This window comes from Tetrao urogallus (genome assembly GCF_951394365.1).
Source record: "Tetrao urogallus genome assembly, chromosome: 4".
Taxonomy (NCBI): Eukaryota; Metazoa; Chordata; class Aves; order Galliformes; family Phasianidae; genus Tetrao; species Tetrao urogallus.
This window is the reverse complement of record NC_136817.1, coordinates 1,234,152-1,256,188: the sequence shown is the minus strand read 5'-3', so window position 1 is coordinate 1,256,188 and position 22,037 is coordinate 1,234,152. Positions and strand designations below refer to the sequence as shown.

General features: G+C 41.2%; 1 protein-coding gene across 1 annotated transcript; it reads left to right on the top strand.

Moving 5' to 3' along the window:
* Positions 1–15,625: 15,625 nt before the first annotated feature.
* FGG (fibrinogen gamma chain) lies at positions 15,626–20,234 on the top strand (the record flags this gene model as incomplete). Its single annotated transcript, XM_079534989.1, has 9 exons — positions 15,626–15,712; positions 15,800–15,844; positions 16,269–16,452; positions 16,550–16,643; positions 17,544–17,674; positions 18,314–18,447; positions 18,598–18,782; positions 19,424–19,701; positions 20,062–20,234. The coding sequence occupies 9 exons, from the start codon at positions 15,626–15,628 to the stop codon at positions 20,232–20,234; spliced, it is 1,311 nt and encodes a 436-aa protein (XP_079391115.1).
* Positions 20,235–22,037: the final 1,803 nt, after the last annotated feature.

Here is a 22,037-nt window from a genome sequence, read left to right as displayed (position 1 = left end):
GTAATGCATGCAACACTTTTTCAAAGATCAGTAATGTGTATGCAGACACCGACAGTTCAAAACTGGGAGACTGGGTCATACAGAAAAGGAGCACGGTGGAATACGTAGCAGGAGAGGACTTTGGCATCCCTGACAAAGCAAACTGTGTAAGCCTGGACAATGCACAACTCTGATCTAACTCAACATCTAAAGTATTCTTATTGTCTTTTCCATTACACACACACACTCCTCCCATGGCAGGGGGGTTGGAAGCAGATGATCTTTCAAACCAAGCCGCTCTATTGGTAGGATGAATTAGAAACTGATTTTCATAACAGATGACCTTATATTCAGCCCCGCCTGCAGAAGAGGGGTTGGAACTCGATGATTCTACCAACCCAAGTCATTCTATGATTCTATGATTTGGTCTACTACCAACACACATGCTGTTGTCAGAGTTACTTACCAGTCTGGTACCAAATGCCAGTCAGTGAATATTCCACCAGTACACTGAGCACCACATTCAATAAGATGACCTGCAAGGCTGGGAAAACAGCAAGTGCTCAAACAACAAAATATTCTGTAAAAGGACGCATCACAGATCCAGTCTGAAAATGTAATCATACGATGGAAATAAAGCTAAATATCAGAACATGCTCATTTTTTTTCCTCCCTAGAATTTTGTTTATAAACTGCATTAAACATAAGTAGGAATTCTGAAAGATGACTAAGAAGAGTTTAAAAGAGTAACATTTCACATGAAAAAACGTTTGGCACATTCCACCAAAAGTCAAGTTCCGTTAGTCATTTCAGAAAGTATTGATCTAAAGTCAGTATTTCAGCTTTTCACTTCGTCTGTAACTGAAAACATGCGAGGCCCATTTTTAATCAAGAGGTGTACAATCTCACACAGCATGAAGGATATCTCTGAACAGAACACGCTGCAATTTTCAAACCTTTAACTGTGGTATTTCATAAATGTGTGAGAGAATTACAGGCAAGATCTTGATCTCTCAAAACTGATTACTAACTTCAATCCCAAGTCAGCAGAGCTGGAGCTTCTTTCTGCAATAATTCTCTAGCAATAGGAGGTCTAATGCCACTACTACTAGGTGCAACCAGCCTACTTAAGTAGCCACCCATTTTAATGGGCTTCTGTGCAGTACGATGAGCTGCAGAAAAACAAAATTAGATGACAGGATTTTACCTAGTACTTTCCACAACAGATTCATAATCTTAGGATTTACAGCTAGGGTTTGCAAGTGGGGCTATTCATATTCAGCTTCTGCAACACCAGGTAAGCATGCTGACCTATGACCAGGACTCCTCTGGCATATCTTTGAAGACAATAGTTGCTGTCAACCTCAACTACTCAAACTGATGGACAAACAGAAAAAGCTGGAGTCACTGTTCTGTACCATGAGACGTCACAGGAAGCTAACCTGTTCAATCATTAATTTTCTCCTTTTATTTTACTGAATTGGTTCCAAAACATTTCTCCTTTTATTTTACTGAATTGGTTCCAAAACAATAGTTTTTAAATTTCAGTTTCAAACATAATAGGATTAAGTGAGCCTTAAAGAACCATAACCAAAATCTTTATTTTGAATAACTTTCTAATAATGAGCTCAGTAATAATATCCAAATTCCCAAAATGCTTCAAAAATCATTATCCTGGCATTATACAAATGAAATACAGATTTACCCATTTCTTCTTATATCATTTACCTTCCTGCAGCTAGCAAGTCAAATTCATCCCTATTCCAGCCAAACTAGAAGAGAAATACAAACATATTACTTATATAGAAGTCTTACACAGTACAGGACTTGATTAACAATATATTTATCATATTTTTACTTAACTGCAGAAAGAACAATCTAGTTAACTGGCAAGAGGTGTAGGTGGATCTGAGGTGCTAAGCAGTAAATCCCTGGAAGTAGTCTGATCTGTTTCAGTTTTGACTGAAATTTTTTATCACCCCTCAAAAATATAAATTCTTAAAGTCAAACCCTCTTCAAAAAAGTCTAGCACTTTTTTTTTTTTTTTACATGTAAGCAAAGCACTATATTTTTCCAACCTCTGAAAATTATCAGTTCCTAGACTACCACCTAGCAGTAGGTCTTCTCTTCAACTACAAACTTCAACAGAAAGTAAGAGATAAATAAAGAACAATCAATGGAACAGAAAATTTCCTGATGTATTTTTTTCTTGGACCTTGTTCTCATTTACTAGGAGAGTCTGACTGAAGTGGCGAAGACCGAGGGCAGCCTCGATTGCAGCGACCATGAGATGGTAGAGTTCAGGAACTCACGTGGCAGGAACAGAATACTGAGTAGAATCACAACCCTGGACTTCAGGAAGGTCAACAATTGCTAGGGGAAATCCCGTGGGACAGGATACTTGAAGTTAAAGGGACCCAAGATGGTTGGTTAGCATTCAAGCACCACCTCTTCCAAGCTCAAGATCAGAGCATCCCAACAGGTCAAGAAAGGGAGTCAGGAGACCTGCAGGGTTAAACAGGGAACTGCTGGGCAAACTCAAGTGGAAGAGGAGAGTCTACAGACCATGGAAGGAGGGGCTGGTCATATGGGAGGAATACAAGACTGTTATCAGACGATGCAGGGAGGAAAGCTAAGGCCTTCTTAGAATTAAAACTTGCATGAGGAGTCAAGGAAAACAGAAAGGGCTTCTTCAAATACACTGCAGATAAAACTTAACACCAGAGACAATGTCGGGCCACTAATGAATGAGGCGGGTGCCCTGGTGACAGAAGATACACAGCAGGATGAGTTACTGAATGACTTCTTTGTCTCTGTTTACACTGCTGGAGGCGGTCCTGAGGAGCTCCGTACCCCTGAGGCTCCAGAGGAAGTCATAATCAAGGAGTTTGCCTCAGTTGATGAGGACTGGGTTAAGGACCAATTAAGCAACCTGGACATCCATAAATCCATGGGTTCTGATGGGACGCACCCACAGGTGCTGAAGGAGCTGGCAGAAGTCATTACTAGGCCACTCCATTATCGTTGGTAAGTCATGGGGAATGGGAGAGGTGCCTGAGGACTGGAGGAAAGCAACTGTCACTCCAGTCTTCAAAAGGGCCAAGAAGAACCCAGGTAACTATAGACATGTCAGGCTCACCTACATCCCTGGCAAGGTGATGGAACAACTTATCCTAGGCACTGTCTCCAGGCATATCAAGGACAAGAGGGTCATTAGGGGCCATCAACACGACTTCACCAAGGGCAAGTCATGCTTAACCAGCCTGGTAGCCTTTTATGAAGACATAAGCAGGGGGATAGATGACAGTAAAGCAGTGGACGTGGTCTACCTTGATTTTAGTAAAACATCTGACACCATCTCCCCACATCTCCTGCAGTTAAACTAAGGAAATGTGGTCTGACTGGGTAGCGAGGTGGACTACTGTGAACTGGCTGAAGGAAAGAAGCCAGAGACACTGGGATAGAGTCTAGTTGGAGGCCTGAATCTAGTGGAGTCCCTCAAGAGTTCTTGTTCAGTAGTACTGGGTTAGGGTAATACTAATCAATATAATCATCAGTGACTTGGATGAGGGAATAGAGTGCACTGTCAGCAAGTTTGCAGATGACACAAATGTGGGTTGGAGTAGCTGACACGCCAGAAGGATGCGCTGACATCCTAGACAGGCTGCAGAGTTGGGCAGGGAGAAATTTAATGAAATAAAACAAGTGCAAGTGTACAGTCTTGCATCTGGGCAAGAACCCCAGGTACCAGTACAGGTTGGGGACTAACCCAGCTAACTCTCCCACTGTTGGAGAGCAGTGTAGGGGAACAGGACTCGGGGGTCCTGGTGGACAGCAGGATGACCATGAACCAGCACTGTGCCCCTGCAGCCAAGAAGGCCAATGGCATCCTGGGCTGTATTACAGGGGGTGTGGTTAGTAGGTCCAGAGAGGCTCTCCTCTCCCTCTACTCTGCCCTGGTGAGACTGCATCTGGAGTACTATGTCCAGCTCTGGGACACAGTTCAAAAAGGACAGGGAACTGCTTGAGAGAGTCCAGCACAGAGCCAGAAAGCTGATTAAGGGAGTGGAGCATCTTATGAGGAAAGGCTGAGGGAGCTGGGTCTCTTTAGCTTGGAGAAGACTGAGGGGTGACCCCATTACTGTTTATAAATATGTACAGGATGAATGTCAGGAGGATGGAGCCAGGCTCTTCTCAGTAACACCCAATAATAGGACAAGAGGTAATGAGTGCAAGCTGGAACATAAGAGGTTCCACAAAAATTCTAGAAAAAACTTCTTTATAGGTAGGCTAACAGAACACTGGAACAGGCTGCCCAGGGAGGGTATGGGGTAACCTCCTATGGAGACATTCAAAACCCACCTGGATGATTCCTGGCTGATCTAATCTAGGAGCTCCTGCTCCAGCAGGGGGATTGGAATAGATGATCTTTGAGGTTCCTTCTAACTCCTGACATTCTGTGATTCTGTGATTTTTAAAATATGCATCAAAAGAAAGCCTCTATTATCCATAGCAATTGGTCATTAACAAAACCACAGAATAGTCTGTGTTGGAAGAGACCTTTAACATCACCTAGTTCCAAGCCCGCTGCTGTAGGCAGGGACACCTCCCACCAGACCAGGTTGCTCACAGCCCCATCCAGCCTGGCCTTGCATGCCTCCAGGGAGGGGGCATCCACAGCATAACTGGGCAGCCTGTTCCAGTGTCCCATTACCCTCACAGTAAAGAACTGCTTCCCAATATCTAGTCTAAATCTACCCTCTTCCAGTTTAAAACCCCTTCCCCTTGTCCTGTCGCTACCTGCCCTTATAAAAAGTCCCTGCTCAGTTTTCCTGCAGGCCCCTTCAGGTACTGGAAAGCTGCTATAAGGACCCCTTGGAGCCTTCTCTTCTCCAGGCTGAAGAGCCCCAGCTCTCTTAGCCTGTTCCCACAGAGGAGGTTCTCCAGCCCTCTGATCATCTTCGTGGCCTTCTCTAGACCCACTCCAACAGCTCCATGTCTTTCTTGTGTTGGGGGCCAGAACTGGACATAGAACTCCAGGTGGGGCCTCATGAAGGCAGAGCAGAGTGGTAGAATCAGCTCCCTCGACCTGCTGTATTTACAGCCTATTCAAAGCAGTTCAGAAATCCACATATCCTGCTCGTATTACTTGCGGAAACTTGGTGAATTTGAGATACATTGTTCAACTACTTAAAATAAAACTGCTTACCCACTGAACAAGACCATACACCACCACTGCACAAAACCAGATCTACTACTGCCACCTTGCGGTACTGAAAATACATTTCTTCTTTAACCTTACGTTGAATTTTAAAGCTGGGGAAAAATAAAAAGCAACCCAAAAACAAGAGCAAAATGCTGGTGAAACGTGGCAAAGCTCCCTCCACTTCACTGAAATTGTTTCAAATTTCACTGTACTTAAGAACATAAATATCCCTGTTATAGATTCAGCTGAAGTGAAAAGGCAGTAAAAACTTTCATACGTGCATGCCAACAAAGTGAAACAAAAATGAAAGAGCTCATCATTTTTCAATTAGAATTTCCAAAGTAGCAAAAAAACCTTAACGATTCCCAAATAGTCATTCACTTCTGTTCATCATCACCTTGTAAATAGCTTGTACTTACAGAATGAATGAGTGGCCCTAATACAATCCCGCTGTCGACGCATCTACCAGTGATTACAACGTCAGCCCCAAGGTCAAGAGCTCTGCTTACTGGTCTTGCCCTACAGGTAAAAAGCAATATGTATTCTTACTTTTTGACACACCATCACAAACAAAACAAGAATTACTTAATGAGTCTGCATGAAATCAGCTTTGTTCACACAACAACTAAGTGGTTGTTAATATTTTTAAAAGCAAGCATCGAACATCCAGTCAATTTCATGACAACTGAAAGACTTGTCTTGACATTCATTCAAAATATCCTGAAACACAATGTATCTTGTTTTTGGATCACTTTTACCATGAGTAATAGAAAATACAAAGTGTTTTTGAGAGAAAATAACAACTACTCCTATTTCATTTGTAGGTGAGTGTATAAAGACCAACAGCAGGGACACCAACACTAACAAAAGTTGACCAGATGACTTCCAGAGGCCCCTTCCAACCTAAACTATTCTGTAATTTGATATTATTCACAAAGACAGGCTGCTGACTTGGTCCTCCAAACTTAAACCTTTCATGTCAATCTCAATTAAGTATTATTGGAACTTAAAGAATCAGCCAACTTCAAGTAAAGTGTCGTGCAGTTGTTACTTCTGAAGAAACTCAAGCAACAGGTTTTCCAGATTGGTCAAGTAAAAGTTGGCCCAGTCAGAATTAGCCAGGCTTGAACTTAACTGCTTGGGCTTGCAGAGGTTGGTAAATGTGAGGGTAATGCCATGTCATGGCCTGAACTGAGCACCTGGGGAAGGGGTGGCTGGCCCAGGAAGCACAGGTGCAAGTAACTCACCCGTGCTTCCTGCATGACCCTGGGTCCAACCCCTCCCTGGGCCATTTGAGGGTTAGCCTCCAACTCACAAACCTCTTCTGGATGAAGGCTGCTTTCCAAAGAGTGCTCTGTAGCCACAGAACCCTATCACCAACTGTCATCAACTTCTTATATGTGATTACTGATATCCTCAGTGATACTTTGTCTCGTATCTCAAATAATTTATTAGAAGCAATTTCACTGCTTCCAAGGACAAACAGTGAGAAAGCATGGGTTTAGAACCCCAGAGCCACATGCTCTGGTCAAAGCTATCTAATGATTCTGCCACTGCTTGTGGATTGAAAAACACAAACCATAATCTGGGTGTCTTTAAAAACTAAGAATGCTCTTCTTTGACAGATTCAATAGACTTACTCCTACTTTTTTTTTAAGGAGAAAAGTAATGCACAGAAGTTCTTAATGATGTAAGCAAAAATACGTATTTACTGACATTTTAATATAAAAAAATTAAGGATACTGATTGGAGAGACAATAAAATACAGTGTACAACAACTCATGCACTGGGCACAATGTCATGTAATGGTCATGTGAGAAATGCAAATGGATTTCTATGGGATACTAATAAAGCCATGTAACTACATCTAAAAAGCATCTAAAAGTTAGCAAGCTTGCATCTTACTGAAAAAAAAAACCCAAACACATGAACTCAATCCACAGAACATAAATCAGGAGGGACAGAAGAAATACTTCATAATCTGTAACAGTGATTATTTTTCAGATGTAGTTCATGTACTGAACCAAGAATCAAACTGTAAACATAACTAAGTTTATGGAATTTAAAAAGTTATTTTAAGTATCTACAGAACTTCTTGATTTTATCCAGTACACTATGAAGTTGATTTCTGTATATATACCTACATACACGTATACACACCAAAAGAGACATTTATATGATTAAGCATCTAATGCAAATGCTATAGAAGAAAAATGTACATGATGAAACTGCTGATTTAAGAAGCTGGTTCATAGCTTTACATTTCAATGCATCCCAGAGAAGGGGCCCATAAAGAAATACTGTTTCTTTGAAACAAATAAAAAAATAAAGCAACATCCAGACTCACTTGTTTTAGCTTCCATTAGTGAAGCAGAGCCACACACAGTGGATTTTTAAATTGTACCTTCCTCATACTAGTCTGCTTTTGTCCTCTCTGCTATGAGTTGCCTTTCCTAAAATTGTGAATCATGAATCACCTGAACTGGAATTAACACCTTCTCAATATTATAAACATTAACCACTGTTTATTAGATTTCATTTACATTACTCATGGTCTGTAATCTTGCAAGGCAAAGATTAACAGAAGGTTAAAATCTAGCAACAACTATAACAGAAAACCCTGAATACAAATGTAAAGAGCAATTTCTTAAAATATTCTCATTTCTGAGGAACAAATATATGCTGTGTTAAGCACAGCCAAACCCCTGCTGTCTTGCCTGGACACATTTCTGCAAAGTGCAACATAATGGTACAAGATAATGGTACAAGCCAGAACAGCAGCCAGTCATAATGATTCATTATTTCAATAGAAGGGCTGTGCATGACTCCAGCAATGGCAATCCTTAACAATTCCACCACGCAGTGACAGAATGCTCCACTTTTGGAATAAACAGTCTTAATAACTGTAATTACGGCAACTTGGTGTTGAATCAAACCTGAGGATTCTCAGAAGATGTAATGCTAAAGTCACAACTGGCAAGGTTCTAAATTAAAAATTTATTTACAGCTTAAAAGGAGAAAATATTTTCTAGTTTCTTAAATCATACAAAGGTGAACCTTAAGTGCCTAGGTGGTTACTTGCAAATCAAAACAGGCTTATGTAGTCAATATACTAAAAATTATTTTTCCATTCAAAAAACAACTTGTTAAAGTAACTCACCCAAGATACACGTTCATGCTATGAACACTCTCTGGAAATGGTTTGCCACTCTCCAAATCAGTGATGCCAGCTCCTCTTAGGTTCTCTTTCTGTCAGAAGACAGACCACCAAATTTATGAGTATTTTGTAGCATCTACTGTAAAACTTCCATTAGCATCAGACAACAGATTCATTTCACAGCAACTCTAAGAAGTATAATCATTAAAATTAATAACAAATGCAAATCAGCTGAATGACTAAAAGCTCTAGACACTTATTTTTCTTAGTGCTGGAAAATAAAGATTAAGTCAGTTTTTAAAGAATGCTTTTCCTTTCAAAGATGATCGACAACCATGACGTGATATACTCCTTAGGCTTTCAAATCATCTTTAATTCCTGTAAGACCGAGCAAGTCAAACCTTGCCAGCAGAAATGTTCACTGTAACAGCAATGGTGACGTGGCCAGAAAACAAGGATAATTCTGCAGCTCCAGGCAGTTAATTTCAGAGCACATTAAGTTCCCAGAGAGGCAGAGGTGTACTTTGCAAATAAGGAGTCGAACTTAACCTTCTTCACCACACTCTGTGCATTAAAAAAAATAAGAGCAATTGTTTTAAATGCTTTTAAAAGTGAATGCTCCCTCCTTAGAAGCATTTGAAGCCAGGCTGGATGGGCTGTGAACAACCTGGTCTAGAGGGAGGTGTCCCTGCCCATAGCAGAGGGGCTGGAACTATACGATCTTAAAGGTCCCTTCCAACTTAAACCATTCTCTGATCCATGTCATGAATAAAGATAATACAGAAAGATGCAAAAAATAAATTTGGGCTAATTTTTTTCTCAATACGGACTAACTCGCACGGTCCTACTAAGCCTAAAGGCAAAGTGCCATACCTCACTCATTAGGTCATCTCCAGTAATAACAGCTATTTTCAAATCAACGTCTGCCTTCTCTGCCACCTCCTGCAGAGCGGCCGCACAAGCCAGAGGGTTGATCCCACCCGCGTTACTGATGACACGAACACCTTTGCAAAAAGAACAAGCACAGAAGCATTAACAGTCACTTCCATTTCTACAACTCAAAGCAAGCTGAAAGACAAGCAAGACACAACCTTTGCGAGGTACGAGGCATTAATCACGTGAAATACTAAGTCTTGAGCCCCATTAAGTTCGTAAAACAAAAGGAGATCAGACTAAGCCAATGAGGGACTGCTTTCAGAAAAGTTAATTGTTGCAGGTAGGCCTTATGATGTGGATGACCCCACCGCTCCTGGAGGAGTTCAACAACGTTTAGATGCTGTACGAGGGATGCGGTTTAGTGGGAAATACTGGTGATAGGTGGATGGTTGGACTGGATGACCTCAGAGGTATTTTCCATCCTGGGTGATTCTACGATTCTACAATTATCTTCTTCCCTTCCTGTAAGAAAGGTGAAAGTGACCACCGAGACAAACACTATGAGGAAATGACAGCATCATACCAGTTCCTACAGGTACAACAGGGGACAGCCACCTTTTAAAGCACTCATACTTTCCAAACAACGTCACTTTAGCAGAAACATCTATTTCTCTGAATTCCAGAGTACACTAGCATGGTATTGGGTGCTCAGAGGAAATGGTTTCTCTCTTCCACCCGAACTCAGTAAGCTGTAAAGATGTAGTCATGTAAACAAAAACAACTGCATTAGGCAAAACCGAAGTATTAGAACTGCTTTGGAATGCTGACAAAGATTGTGTTAAACCACGAGATTTCCATATTCTAACAAGAGATTTTCAGGCAACTCTCCATTCTCAAACTAAAGCTACAAACAGAATTACCCAGAGGCATGCATACACGTTTGCAATCGCAGGCAAGCATTTCACCCGTGCCCTACACATCCCCCCCCCACCAGATGCGCACTTCTTGTCGCGTCTTTTGAGCTCACGTCCATAGGGCAGCACAGCACCGGTGTGACAAACAGGAACACAACCTACACAGAGCTCATTTCGCAACCGCGCTTCATGAAGGTGCGAACACGGAGAGGAGCGCACCTTTCCTGTGAATATCTTTTATGTACGGAGCCATGGCAGCGGAGACGAAATCCGGAGCGTAACCCAGCACCTGCAACGGCAAACACGGGGCTCGGAAGGGGCACGGCGGAGCCGGAGCCAAGTCCAAAGCAGGCTGTACGCCGACAGCCGCTACTCACGGGAGAGCGGGCTTTGGCAGCCGCCAGCAGCGACATGGTGATCTCGGAGAGGTAATCGAAGACGAGGAAATCCAGCTTCCCGCCGTACAGCAGCTGCGGCACTGCAGGGAGGAACTCCGTCAGCCCCGCTCCCCGCCGGGCCGCGTCCCCGCCCGGCCCGGCTCCCCGTGCCCGCCAGCCCCTCCCGCCGCCTACCCGCGGCCGCCGTGTCCCCCCAGAAGCCCGAGGCGCAGCCGATGCGCACCGCGGCGCCCGCCGGAGGCTCGCAGCTGCCGCCGCGCCGCCGGCTCCAGCGCTGCGGGCGGAGGACGGCCCGGAGCAGCCGCGGCCCGCGGAGCCGCAGCAGCGCGGCGAAGCTCATGGTGGCGGCGGCGGCGCGGGGCTGGCGGGCACCGCCCGTCATCCGGCTCGAGCCCCGGCCGGCCGCGAACGGCCAGCAGGTGGCGCCGTCTGCCCGCGAGTCCCTCGGACGAGCTCGCGCGTTCGTCCCCGTTTGGTTAAAGACGATTTTCCTACAGTCGAGACAAGGAGCCCCGGAGCACCCTTTCTTTCTGCAGCTCCGCCGCTGAAGCAGGTCCCAGCCGTGACTGTCCTTGCTGCCTGTTGCTGGGCCCTCTCCAGTTTCGACGGCAACATTTTGGTGTGCAGGGACAAGAAGCACAAGGCGCGGATGAACGGGAGACGCACCTACGGTGTTGTCTGCTTTGTTCCGTGCTGCCCTTCTTGCAGTTCCAGCGCAATATTTGGGGGTTTCATACTGCTGAGCACTGATACAACGTTTGCACAGAGTTCCCGGCCAGCGGCTCCATCAGGAGCAGCAACGATTGACTCTGAGATCGTCCCTTCATGCACGAGATATTAGGGTTATTTTGATGAAAGCAGAGGCAAGTCATTCCAGCGACCCTTTCTGTAGCAGACGTGGGAAGCAATGTCCCGTAATGTTGAGGTTTTGGCTTCTCCGTGGCTTCACAAATAGTAGAAAACAATTGTAGAAATTGTTGCTCTTTGAGGACGTCAGGCGGCGCTGTGTGACTTGAAGTGAAGCTGACAGCAACAAATCTGTGTGCAACGCGAGCACGGAGGTGCAAGTAAGAACCTCTTGCTGGATAAGGGAAGAAGCTTAATACTAATAAATGCCATAGTTCTAAGGTGTGGCAAGGACCTACATCCACTTGCCCCATTGCTTAATGCGCAGCTTGTGAGGCACATTTTGCTCTCAGAAATTGAGAGAAAGAAAATAACTCGGCTTTAGTTTTTGTGTTGAAGAAAGATAAAAGATCTGATTTTAAATAAATAAATAAATATATAACTGTTTTCCTGATCGTAGTTCGAACATTCACTGTTTCATTCGGTGACTCTAAATGCTTGTATCTACTTCTACTGTGTGAGTGCTGTTAATGGCTCAGATTTAGGCCCGTGCTTCCTTCTCTGTAAACAGATTTGTGCATCAGCTTGAGGCACAGCTGATGTGTAAAGGAAATGTGAGCTTAATCCTTCTCCCACCGTCATCCTGAATTACAAGCAAGATGTCAGAGTAGGCAATGCAGACTACATCATTCCTAAGCAAATAAGCTTTTTGTAGGATTTCACTGGCAGTCAAGTTTCTGCTGCCTGCAAGAAAGTACAAGCAGTGCATTTCACAGGCTACATTTTTATTGTGAAACCTATTACCTTTTTGCTATGTGTCTGTTAATGCCACTGCAAATAAGTTCCTCTCCAAAACAAAGCTATTGGCAGATACCAACAAATTTTTCGGTTTATAAAGGAAGTTCTATTTAATTTATTGAGGTTCTGTCCTCTAAACAAATTACAAAATATTCCGCAAATATTTGAATTTATTACTTATCTTATTCCCACAAATTAGTGGATGCTTTTGTTTAACAAATGGAGTTCACTGCTCTTCCCTTCAAGGTAAAGCATACATTGCAATCTCTCTTTTGCAGATAGTCTAAAAGCCAACCTTCCCTAAGGTATCAACAGCTGAAAACGGTCTTTGTAAATGAGTAAAGGGAGAGAATTTGCAGTGTTGCACCTAATAACCCTTATTTAAGGTACAAGCTGCTCAGGGCCCAGTAATGATTTTTAACTGATCCCAGCTCATGGTTTAGGGGCTTTCAGGATGTTTGCTGGATTTTTAGTGTGTTGAAATAAAACATCCTGTGCTCTGGAACTTGGAAAAACCTGAAAGCGAGAAAACACAAGCATCCTTCCTGTATCCATGGTGTGCATGCAGCAAAATATCTTCTGCATTCTTTCCAAAGTACTCCAAGTGAAACCATACCGTGAATGATGTGGATTTTATATTTTTCCTTGCTCAGCTTGCAGGGAACAGAACTCTTTTCAGCCTTATTTCAGCAGAAGCATAGCCCATGTCTGTGCTGACTTCATAAGTGAAAAGAAATAAGAGCTTCTCCCATGCGGAGCAACTGGCAGCTGATATTTACGGACCCAAATCTCTAGGCATTTCTCTTCAGGAAGGTTGAAAGAGTACCTGATGCACAGAGTGGACTGTTGAATCGGCAAGAAATGTGGCCATTTGCCTTTTGCCTAAGACTCAGATATCGAAAGAGAAAGATGACTTACTGAACCTTCTCCTTTTCTTCATTTTCACTTTGCTATTTGTAAAGCAGGGTGTTTCTTAACATACCACAAGCATAACGTCAGCTGTAGACAGCTTCTTAACCATCTCTGTTTCTCATCCTGATTATCACTTGCTCATCAGTTGACCTAGCAGAGGAGCATATTAGTAGTAGAAGTGGAGCAGTGCATATTTGTGATAGGTTGCAAAGCAAAATGGGCTTTTTCTTTTTCGATATTTACTTTTTCGAGGTTTTTATCATTTATTTTTTGTATTTATTTTGACATTCAAGTTTCCATTAGAACAATAACAAAAATGTACCAAATCACCGTAGTGTTTCTGAAATTTCATGAGCTGAAATCTCACATTAGATTCTGAAGTCATGTATGAGTCGTACATTTGGAAAACTGTTATTTTCTGAAGGCAGTCATAAGAATAATCTGCTACTATTGGTTTAGAAATGCATGTGTATTTGTTCTGTACTTCTGTGATTTACTGTGAGTAATGGGAAGGCACTGGATACTTTTCCAGTGTCTGTTTGACAAAAATACTGATCAAATACCAGTTGAATTGAACAAGGTACTTTTAAGCAAATACTGATGTGATTTTACCACCCGCTCAAAAAATAAACTGTGAGGAAAAGTTAAACCAAAATTGAGAACTCTTTATTCTGCCTGTGTGGCATTAATCAATCCTCATTTGTTAGCAAATCAGTAAACAAGCTTACCGGAAAGAAAAAAAAAAAGCTGAACAGAAGAACAACAGAGCTTACATATGTTGGGCAGACTGAAGGGTGAAATCAGGTCTCTAACACGTTTGTTTTGTAAATGGGTCAGCTTCATGCAGCTGGAATTAAATGAGAAAATGGTACGAAAGGGAGGAGAAGACTACCCTGATGTTTCACATTAGAACATGTACTGTTTTGGATTTAATGAAAAGTGGGAAAAAGTCATTTCAAAACCGTGCAATGTGAATTCATGGAAGGAAAGAGAAGGGGGCGAAGATATGAAAGGATTCATTATTCAAGGCTACAACACGACTGTGTAATCAGTAAAGCAAACAAAGATATTGTGAGGTTTAAATATTTACATCTTCTGCTAAGAAGTACAACTGGTTACAACCAAAAATACAACTGGACAACTCTTGTGAGAGCAGCGTAAAGATATTTGGTAATCATTAAGTGTTTGTTTAGGTTGATTCCTTCATTAATGTAGATCCATTTGGTGATAATTTTATGTAAGACAAGAACCACACTGAAAATTCATAATGATCCTCCTTTTTTTCAGACCCAATTAGCTAACTATCTACAGCAATTAAGCTTTATTGTTGTTATATAAGATATTGGAAACATTAGCAAAAATTATTGCATTATACATTGAAATTATTTCATCACAGCCATTGTCACGTTTTGATCCCAAAATGTTAGGAACTTCTTCTCAAAATTAACTAATATAGCTCTCTGTCAGACTTGACTGTTGTCATCTTTTCTGAATCCTGAAATTCTTATCCAGGGATGCTAGACAAATTTTACCACGTTCCATGATGAAGTATTCCCTTGAAAGAGTTTCAGATCTACATGGACTATTTTCAGTGACAGAGGAGAGCAGTGTGCTCTTTACTCTGTGTAAGAACAAGGGATACCTGAGTTGGATACCACATATTCTGTCCCAAACACTGTGTACCCATCTGCCCTGGAGGGGACATCTGTGATTTAACCTGACCCAGATTCTGGCAGAGTACAAGCACAGACTCGGAGCCAGTCACCGTCCCTGGAGGCAGCATTTTTGTCTGCAAACGTTCTTTCCCAGTTTGTGGTGATTGGAAAGGAAAGCTGTTTGATCCAGGGATGAAAGGTCTAGCTCCCAGCAGGGCAGCTTTATCCAAGTCATTCACACAGACTTCCTAAATTAGATGGCAGAGAAGATTCCCTGCCTGTAAGGGAGACCACGGGCGGCTTCTCCAGATATTCCACTGCCTGACATGGCCTTATAACTCCCTCTGCCTGAGTTTTGTTGTCTGCCAAATAGGAAGAATGACATTGAATGCCTTTGAAAAGTATGTTCTGCCTTATAGAAGGAAGGAACTATACAACCATGAAGTATTCTTAATATTTAACTTTAGGCTATGGATATATGTTTGCATGTAATTAGGTAGTTACCTCTGCTTTTCCCTATGCAAGTTAAGTAACTACTCTGCCTGCCCCCATCCAAGAGCCACGTGTGCATTTGCTTATGCTCATGTTACAGCTTCTGCACACCTTGTTTCACCTTTCTGCCTCCTTTAAGACCCAGTTGGAACAAAGATAAAGCAGATAGGTGGAAAGCAAGTTCTGCAAATGGGAGGAGTAAGAGATGCGTGCAAATTCTGGGAATCCACCTCATCCCCTACTCCACCTCTTCCCGTTACCTCAGCGTGCCCGCCCCCATCTCCAGCTGCTCCCTTAAACCTCTGCTGCCCTGCTCTGGGGCCAAATCTGGCAGCCCATAAAGGTGCTGCCTCGGCTGCTGGGGAGAACACTTTCAACTGCTGACGCTACAGATGGCACCCAGTGAGATGGGGCCGAAGCTGGGCAGATGGGTGCCTCTGGGGCATCTCCTCTCCCTGCTCTTCTCTACCAGCATGGCGGTAAGTGTTGGTGCAGAGTGTTAGTGTCAGTGCTTAGAATGCTTCTGGAGGAAACTCACTGAAAGTGGTCTTGTTTCTTCTCTTCAGTACATTGCTACCAGAGAAAACTGCTGCATATTAGACGAGCGATTTGTAAGTATCATTTTCTTCTACATTAAGAGTCTAGTCAAAGCCTGCCTACACCACTTACTAACCGCCATTTGTAGCTTCATTAGATCCTCACTGTTAGCTTCAAAGCTCATTAAATGCACTGTGCTCAAACCTGTTCTTGACTGGTATTGGTAAACATCTGCTGAGAAAGGCAGCTATGCTGCTGATAAAGGTATATTAAAGACACTACAAGTAACACCATGTACAAATTTCTTTCTATGTGTGGATATATATATGGTGTGAAACTAAAACCTCTCTATAAATTCTGTAGTACTGCAGACAGGGGCAAATGTCTATGCTTTTTTTTTTCCCCGCAATCATTTGTACAAACTGTTCTCCTGCCCGAATATTCTGTTGTCCATTTTTGCTACTGAAACATTATCTGCTATTATTCCTTTCTCTTTAGGGTAGCTACTGCCCCACAACTTGTGGCATTGCAGATTTCTTTAACAAATACCGTCTCACTACGGATGGTGAACTGCTAGAAATTGAGAGACTTCTGCAGCAAGCTACTAACTCCACAGGATCAATAGAATATTTGATCCAACACATCAAAACCATCTATCCTTCAGAGAAGCAGACGCTACCACGTGAGAATATAGAAATACCTACATAATTGAACAAGTTGTCACTGTCTTGTTTTTCTAATTTGCCAAACTGCAATAATTTCATTTGTCTATCCTTCAGAATCAGTTGAGAGTTTGACTCAAAAGTCCAAGAAAATAATTGAAGAAATTATCAGATATGAAAACACTATTTTGGCTCATGAAAATACTATACAGTAGGTATCTTTGACCTTTTGTAGCACTTTATAATCCAAATCATTTTCTTTCTCTTCTTTTACTAACAATAACAGAAAGGGTTTTTGTGCTTATGTTGACCAATAGACACTGTCATTAGAAGTTCCCTTACAAGGCACAAAGCAACCATGAGGATCTGAGAGTGCATTTTCGGTTCATCAGTGTTATCCATTAATTGTGCAAATAAAAGATAGGAATGTTAGGAAGCCTGGCAGTGATTTTATTTGTGTTTCTTTTGCTTCATTAGACATTGATGATTTCTTTTTTCATGAGCTATAGAGATTTTATTAATGTGCCTTTGTAGAGTGTATGAAATATTTGTACAATCATTTACTCTGACTAATTTCGCTGCATATATCTGAGAAAATCAGCTCAGTTCCACAGGTATAATTCATAAGTTATTATAAACTCAGTGCTGGTCTTCAGTAAACCGACACTGAAAATAGAATCGAAAACATCATTAACTTTTCTAAAATTTGAGGCTATTTTTATTGACCTGAAAGTAGCAAAATCTCTATTTCTATAGCATTATATCAAATACGATTTAAACATTCTGATCATTGAGGCAGTTTACATAATTTATGTAAAATTCCACACTTATGGAAGAATAATTCATAATTTGCTAAGGAGAGCAAAGGAAAACATTCCACGGCATTACAATCATGCATTAATTTGTGGTTTGAGTTTTGCTGATTAGAGGCAAGTCAGGTTTTACATGAGATTAAGCATGTACATTCCCATTTTGGCTGTTTTACTCAACTTTACATACCAGTGCTAAGAGACTGGGGATGAATGTGGCAGCATGCTATCTCAGTCAGGCATCTGTGCAGGTAATAAGAAGCAGCTGAAGAAACAAGCCATTTTTATGTCTCTCTCTCCAGACAGTTGACAGATATGCACATAATGAACAGCAACAAGATCTCACAGCTGAAACAAAAGATTTCTCAACTCGAGTCACACTGTCAGGAACCATGCAAAGATACTGCTGAAATACAGGAGACAACTGGAAGAGGTGCACAAAATGCTTCTTGTATGGTGGAGGTCTGATTCAGTTACAAGTGCTGCCAGTTAGCATTGCAGTGATGGGGTTCTTGTGATCTTAAGGAGTGATAAGGATCTTGTGATCATAGACTTGTGCAAAGATGTAAGACTGCAAGTTTTGGAATCAACGCTTGGATTGATTTTAGGAAGATAACTTACAATCATTACTTACATTACAGAATTACTTACAGAACTTACATTTCTGCTGATTCACCTAGAAAAATTTAACTCCAGAAGTGCTGGCTTTTGCTGTAGAAATTGGTGCTATGACTGTATTCTACACATAAGTTGCTTAAATTCCATGTGAAATGAACATTCTCGTATTCATAGAATCATAGAATGATTCTATAGAATCATAGAATGATTTTACACAGGTCCTGTGACCTTCAGTACTTTTTTTTATGGCAATGACATTTAAACACTTAGACTAAACTGCAAAATTTGAAACAATATTTTTTATTAATATTTATTAATCAAATTTATTATTAATATTTATTAATCAAATTAACCAAACTTCTTACACTGCAAAAGTTACCATATCAAATATGAGGATAGAGTGTGAGGATAGAACTATAGATTAGTAACAATCCTTTGAATATCTTTACTTCAGATTGTCAAGATATTGCAAATAAAGGTGCAAGAAAAAGTGGTCTTTACTTCATCAAGCCTCAGAAAGCTAAGCAGTCTTTCCTAGTCTACTGTGAGATCGACAAGTATGGCAACGGCTGGACAGTGTTGCAGAGGGTATGTCACTAGGGTATTATTATCATAAGGGTTTGTCACTAGGGTGTTATTATCATAAGGAAGCGTATTGCATCAAGAGCTGTTTACATCTGCTTACCTGAAGTACGTAACGTGTGTTTTTTTGAGGGTTGGTTTGTTGTTGTTTTACAGAGATTGGATGGGAGTGAGGACTTCCGGAGAAATTGGGTTCAGTACAAGGAAGGATTTGGCCATCTGTCTCCAGATGACACCACAGAATTTTGGCTGGGCAATGAAAAGATTCATTTAATAACTACGCAGTCCACTCTGCCATATGCCTTGCGAATAGAACTGGAGGACTGGTCTGGCAAAAAAGGGTATTTGCTCATGAAGCCTCTGAAAATGGCATCTTAATACCTACTGCTTTTCCAGTACTGTTAGTTTGTACAGATCTAAAAAAAGCGTGGCACTGTTAGATATATCAAGATGCATGAGATATGCATGGGCTCCTGAACTCATAACTGTGACAGCAGCCCTCACGTGTACCTGTCTGAAGGCCACGTGCCAGAAGCCCTCGTTGATTAGGCAGAATAAATCTGTTTCTTCTCTTCAAAGTTTCTTCAGTTCTGTCTTCCATTCTCATAAGGAGGGCTTACTACCTTTCGTATTTTTTGAGATACCTATTTCTTCCTTCCACCAAGAGCTTCCTCGTGACTTGAGTAAGCCTAAGCAGTAGCAACTTGGTAGATAAACATGTATGTGGATGTGTAATGTAGGTCTTCTGTGCGTCACTAAAGAACAGTAGAGTCAAAAAACGCATCTAATGGTGGATGACAAAAACTGATTGGATTTCTGTCATTGAAACAATTCACACAATCGTTTAAAAATAACCCTTTTACACAATTACATGCTAGGATGCCTTCAATCCCTTTTCTGCAGTTCTAACATCTATGTGTATTTCATTTGTGCATACTAGGAACGCAGCATGCTCATACTCACTGTTATCCTCTGTTAATAGCACTGCTGACTATGCGGTATTCAAAGTGGGAACTGAAGAAGACAAGTACAGATTGACCTATGCCTACTTTATTGGTGGTGAAGCTGGAGATGCCTTTGACGGCTTTGATTTTGGAGATGATCCAAGTGACAAATCCTATACCTACCATAATGGCATGCGCTTCAGCACCTACGATAATGACAACGACAACTTTGAGGGCAACTGTGCCGAGCAAGATGGATCTGGATGGTGGATGAACAGATGCCATGCTGGTCACCTCAATGGACAATATTATATAGGTGAAATATCTTCTAAATACATATTTTTGCATGGACAAATGTAACGAAGGACACCACATTTCAATGTCAAAGGAAAATGGGTCACTTTCATTGAGAATATTTTGTCATCTGGTTTTTCCAAAGCTGATGTAGTCCATTCTTCTCAATAATTGTTTATATTAACACCAATTTGTGGCAGTTCTCCAGCCCAAAGTGGAATTCTTGGTCCTGACAGAAGCAAAGAGAGGGAGAGGGGCACTATGTGCAATGTGTTGTATGCCTAGGGATGTCACAGAGGTGTTGGTACCACGACTTTGTATGGGATGGGCACATTAATCATTTAGAAACAACTAAATACTTTGCTCAAATTGCTACTTTCAGGTGGTGCGTACACATCCAGAGATGCTGGTTCAGATTCATATGACAATGGCATTATATGGGCAACGTGGCGTGACCGATGGTACTCCATGAAGGAAACTACAATGAAAATCATCCCATTCAACAGACTCTCAATAGATGGACAGCAGCACTCAGGCGGCACCAAGCAGGTTTGACCATTGGACAGAGGGGATATTTAAAATAACCACCAAATATGTTTATAATTGCAAATACAGAGCTTGGACAGCTGAAATTTTATGCCTACTGCTTCTTGGAGGCATCAGCTTTGTTTACTGTTTCATCACAGAAATATTTGTGTTTTGATTTCAGTATACCTTCCTTTTCACTGTTTCTTTTAACAAATAGATGAGTAGATAGTCCCAGGACTACAAATAATTCCTTGTCTTCATGTGTTTTAATTGCTGAACTTTAAATTTCCAACTAGTATAAATATGTATGAACACTATCAACATATCATAATTAAGCCTTATGTACTTCATCTTTCTTTAGAAAAACATTCAAACACTGTCTTTTTTTTTTCTTTTCTTTTTTTTTTTTAGGTTGGAGACTCATAAAGGGACAATTTAATAAAGACTGACCTGAATGGAGAAAATAAATCTTTTATTTGAGCGGCACTGAGCTTATCTTACCTTCCACAGTTTGGACATCAGTGTTGTGAAATGCCACTGACTATAAAATGGCCAATGGTTTTTCTTGAGCAGTGCTTACCTCTTTACATGGTTGTTTTTTCTGTACACATTCCCAATAAATTTTTGATTATTACAGAATAGCTGAGCTTGCTATTTGTGTTCTACCGTCGGCCAAACACAACACAGAAAACACTGTGACTGCAGGAAGGGTACTCTGATCAAGTCTGGTTCAGTTCCTTCTCTGTATTTAGAAGTATGTGTTGGAGCTGTTTCTCCATAAAACATGGCTAGGTTTCAACAGTCTTCACTTTGTTTTCTGATGAAATTGTCAATTTGTGACACAGATCAAAGTACACTTGAAAGGGACCTGGTTTACTGCTGGAGCCGCTTGAGCAAACACAGCGCAGGTTGGGAAGTGTACTATCAGTGACAAAGGTATTTTACTCCAGAGCAGGCATATTAGCAGGTTTCTCAAATATTATTCGAAATAAATGTTTGGTTTTCTATATAGCACATAGTACTACACTGTACAAGGATTATAACTGAATACCACATTCGTAAACTTACTAAACTATTGTAATGTTTTTAGCATCATTTTCAGACCAAAATAATAAAATTTTCAGTATTAATTAATTATGTTTTAGTTCCATTTGCTTTTGCTATGTGTGGTAATAATTTTTCAGTGACCCACACTGTCAGCACAGATCAATAAAAGCAGGGTTTGAGATGCTGTCTGAATATAATCACTCAGAATCTTTGATGAGTATTTCTGGGTGAGGGGTTTAGAAAATCAAATTACTTTTGTGGATACATTTATCAGCAAAATATACAGAGAGAGCTAAAATAGAAATATATATGTCAAGCTGATACATAAAGAAATGCATCCTAGTCTTTATTTTTAGCTACCATAGAATAGCCAGGAGTTCACCCACATTTAAATGGCTTTTTTAGAGACAGGGAAACAGTACACAAGTAAGATGGACCTCAAAGGCCATTTATGCCACCTTGAGACTTTTCCTGTTGAGGTGAGCAGGTCTTTGCCTAGTTTGCAGCTGAGCTGCTTTGCTTGAGTTGAATGTCCACAGCACGACAAGCTGCTATCCACTTATTGCTTATACTGCAGTTGTTGTGAGTGGCCAAGCCACTTTCACTTTCTGTTTTCTGTTTAACTCCATCTATGATATGACTTTAAAAGTTGTTTTATTTATACATGTACAACATGGAATTAAGAAGTATTCCTTTCCACTCTGTTACTTTGACCTCTGAATCCACATTTCTCAAGGTCTGAGCTGCTCTCCCACTCTTTTTGTTGCAATGCCTTATTTTATG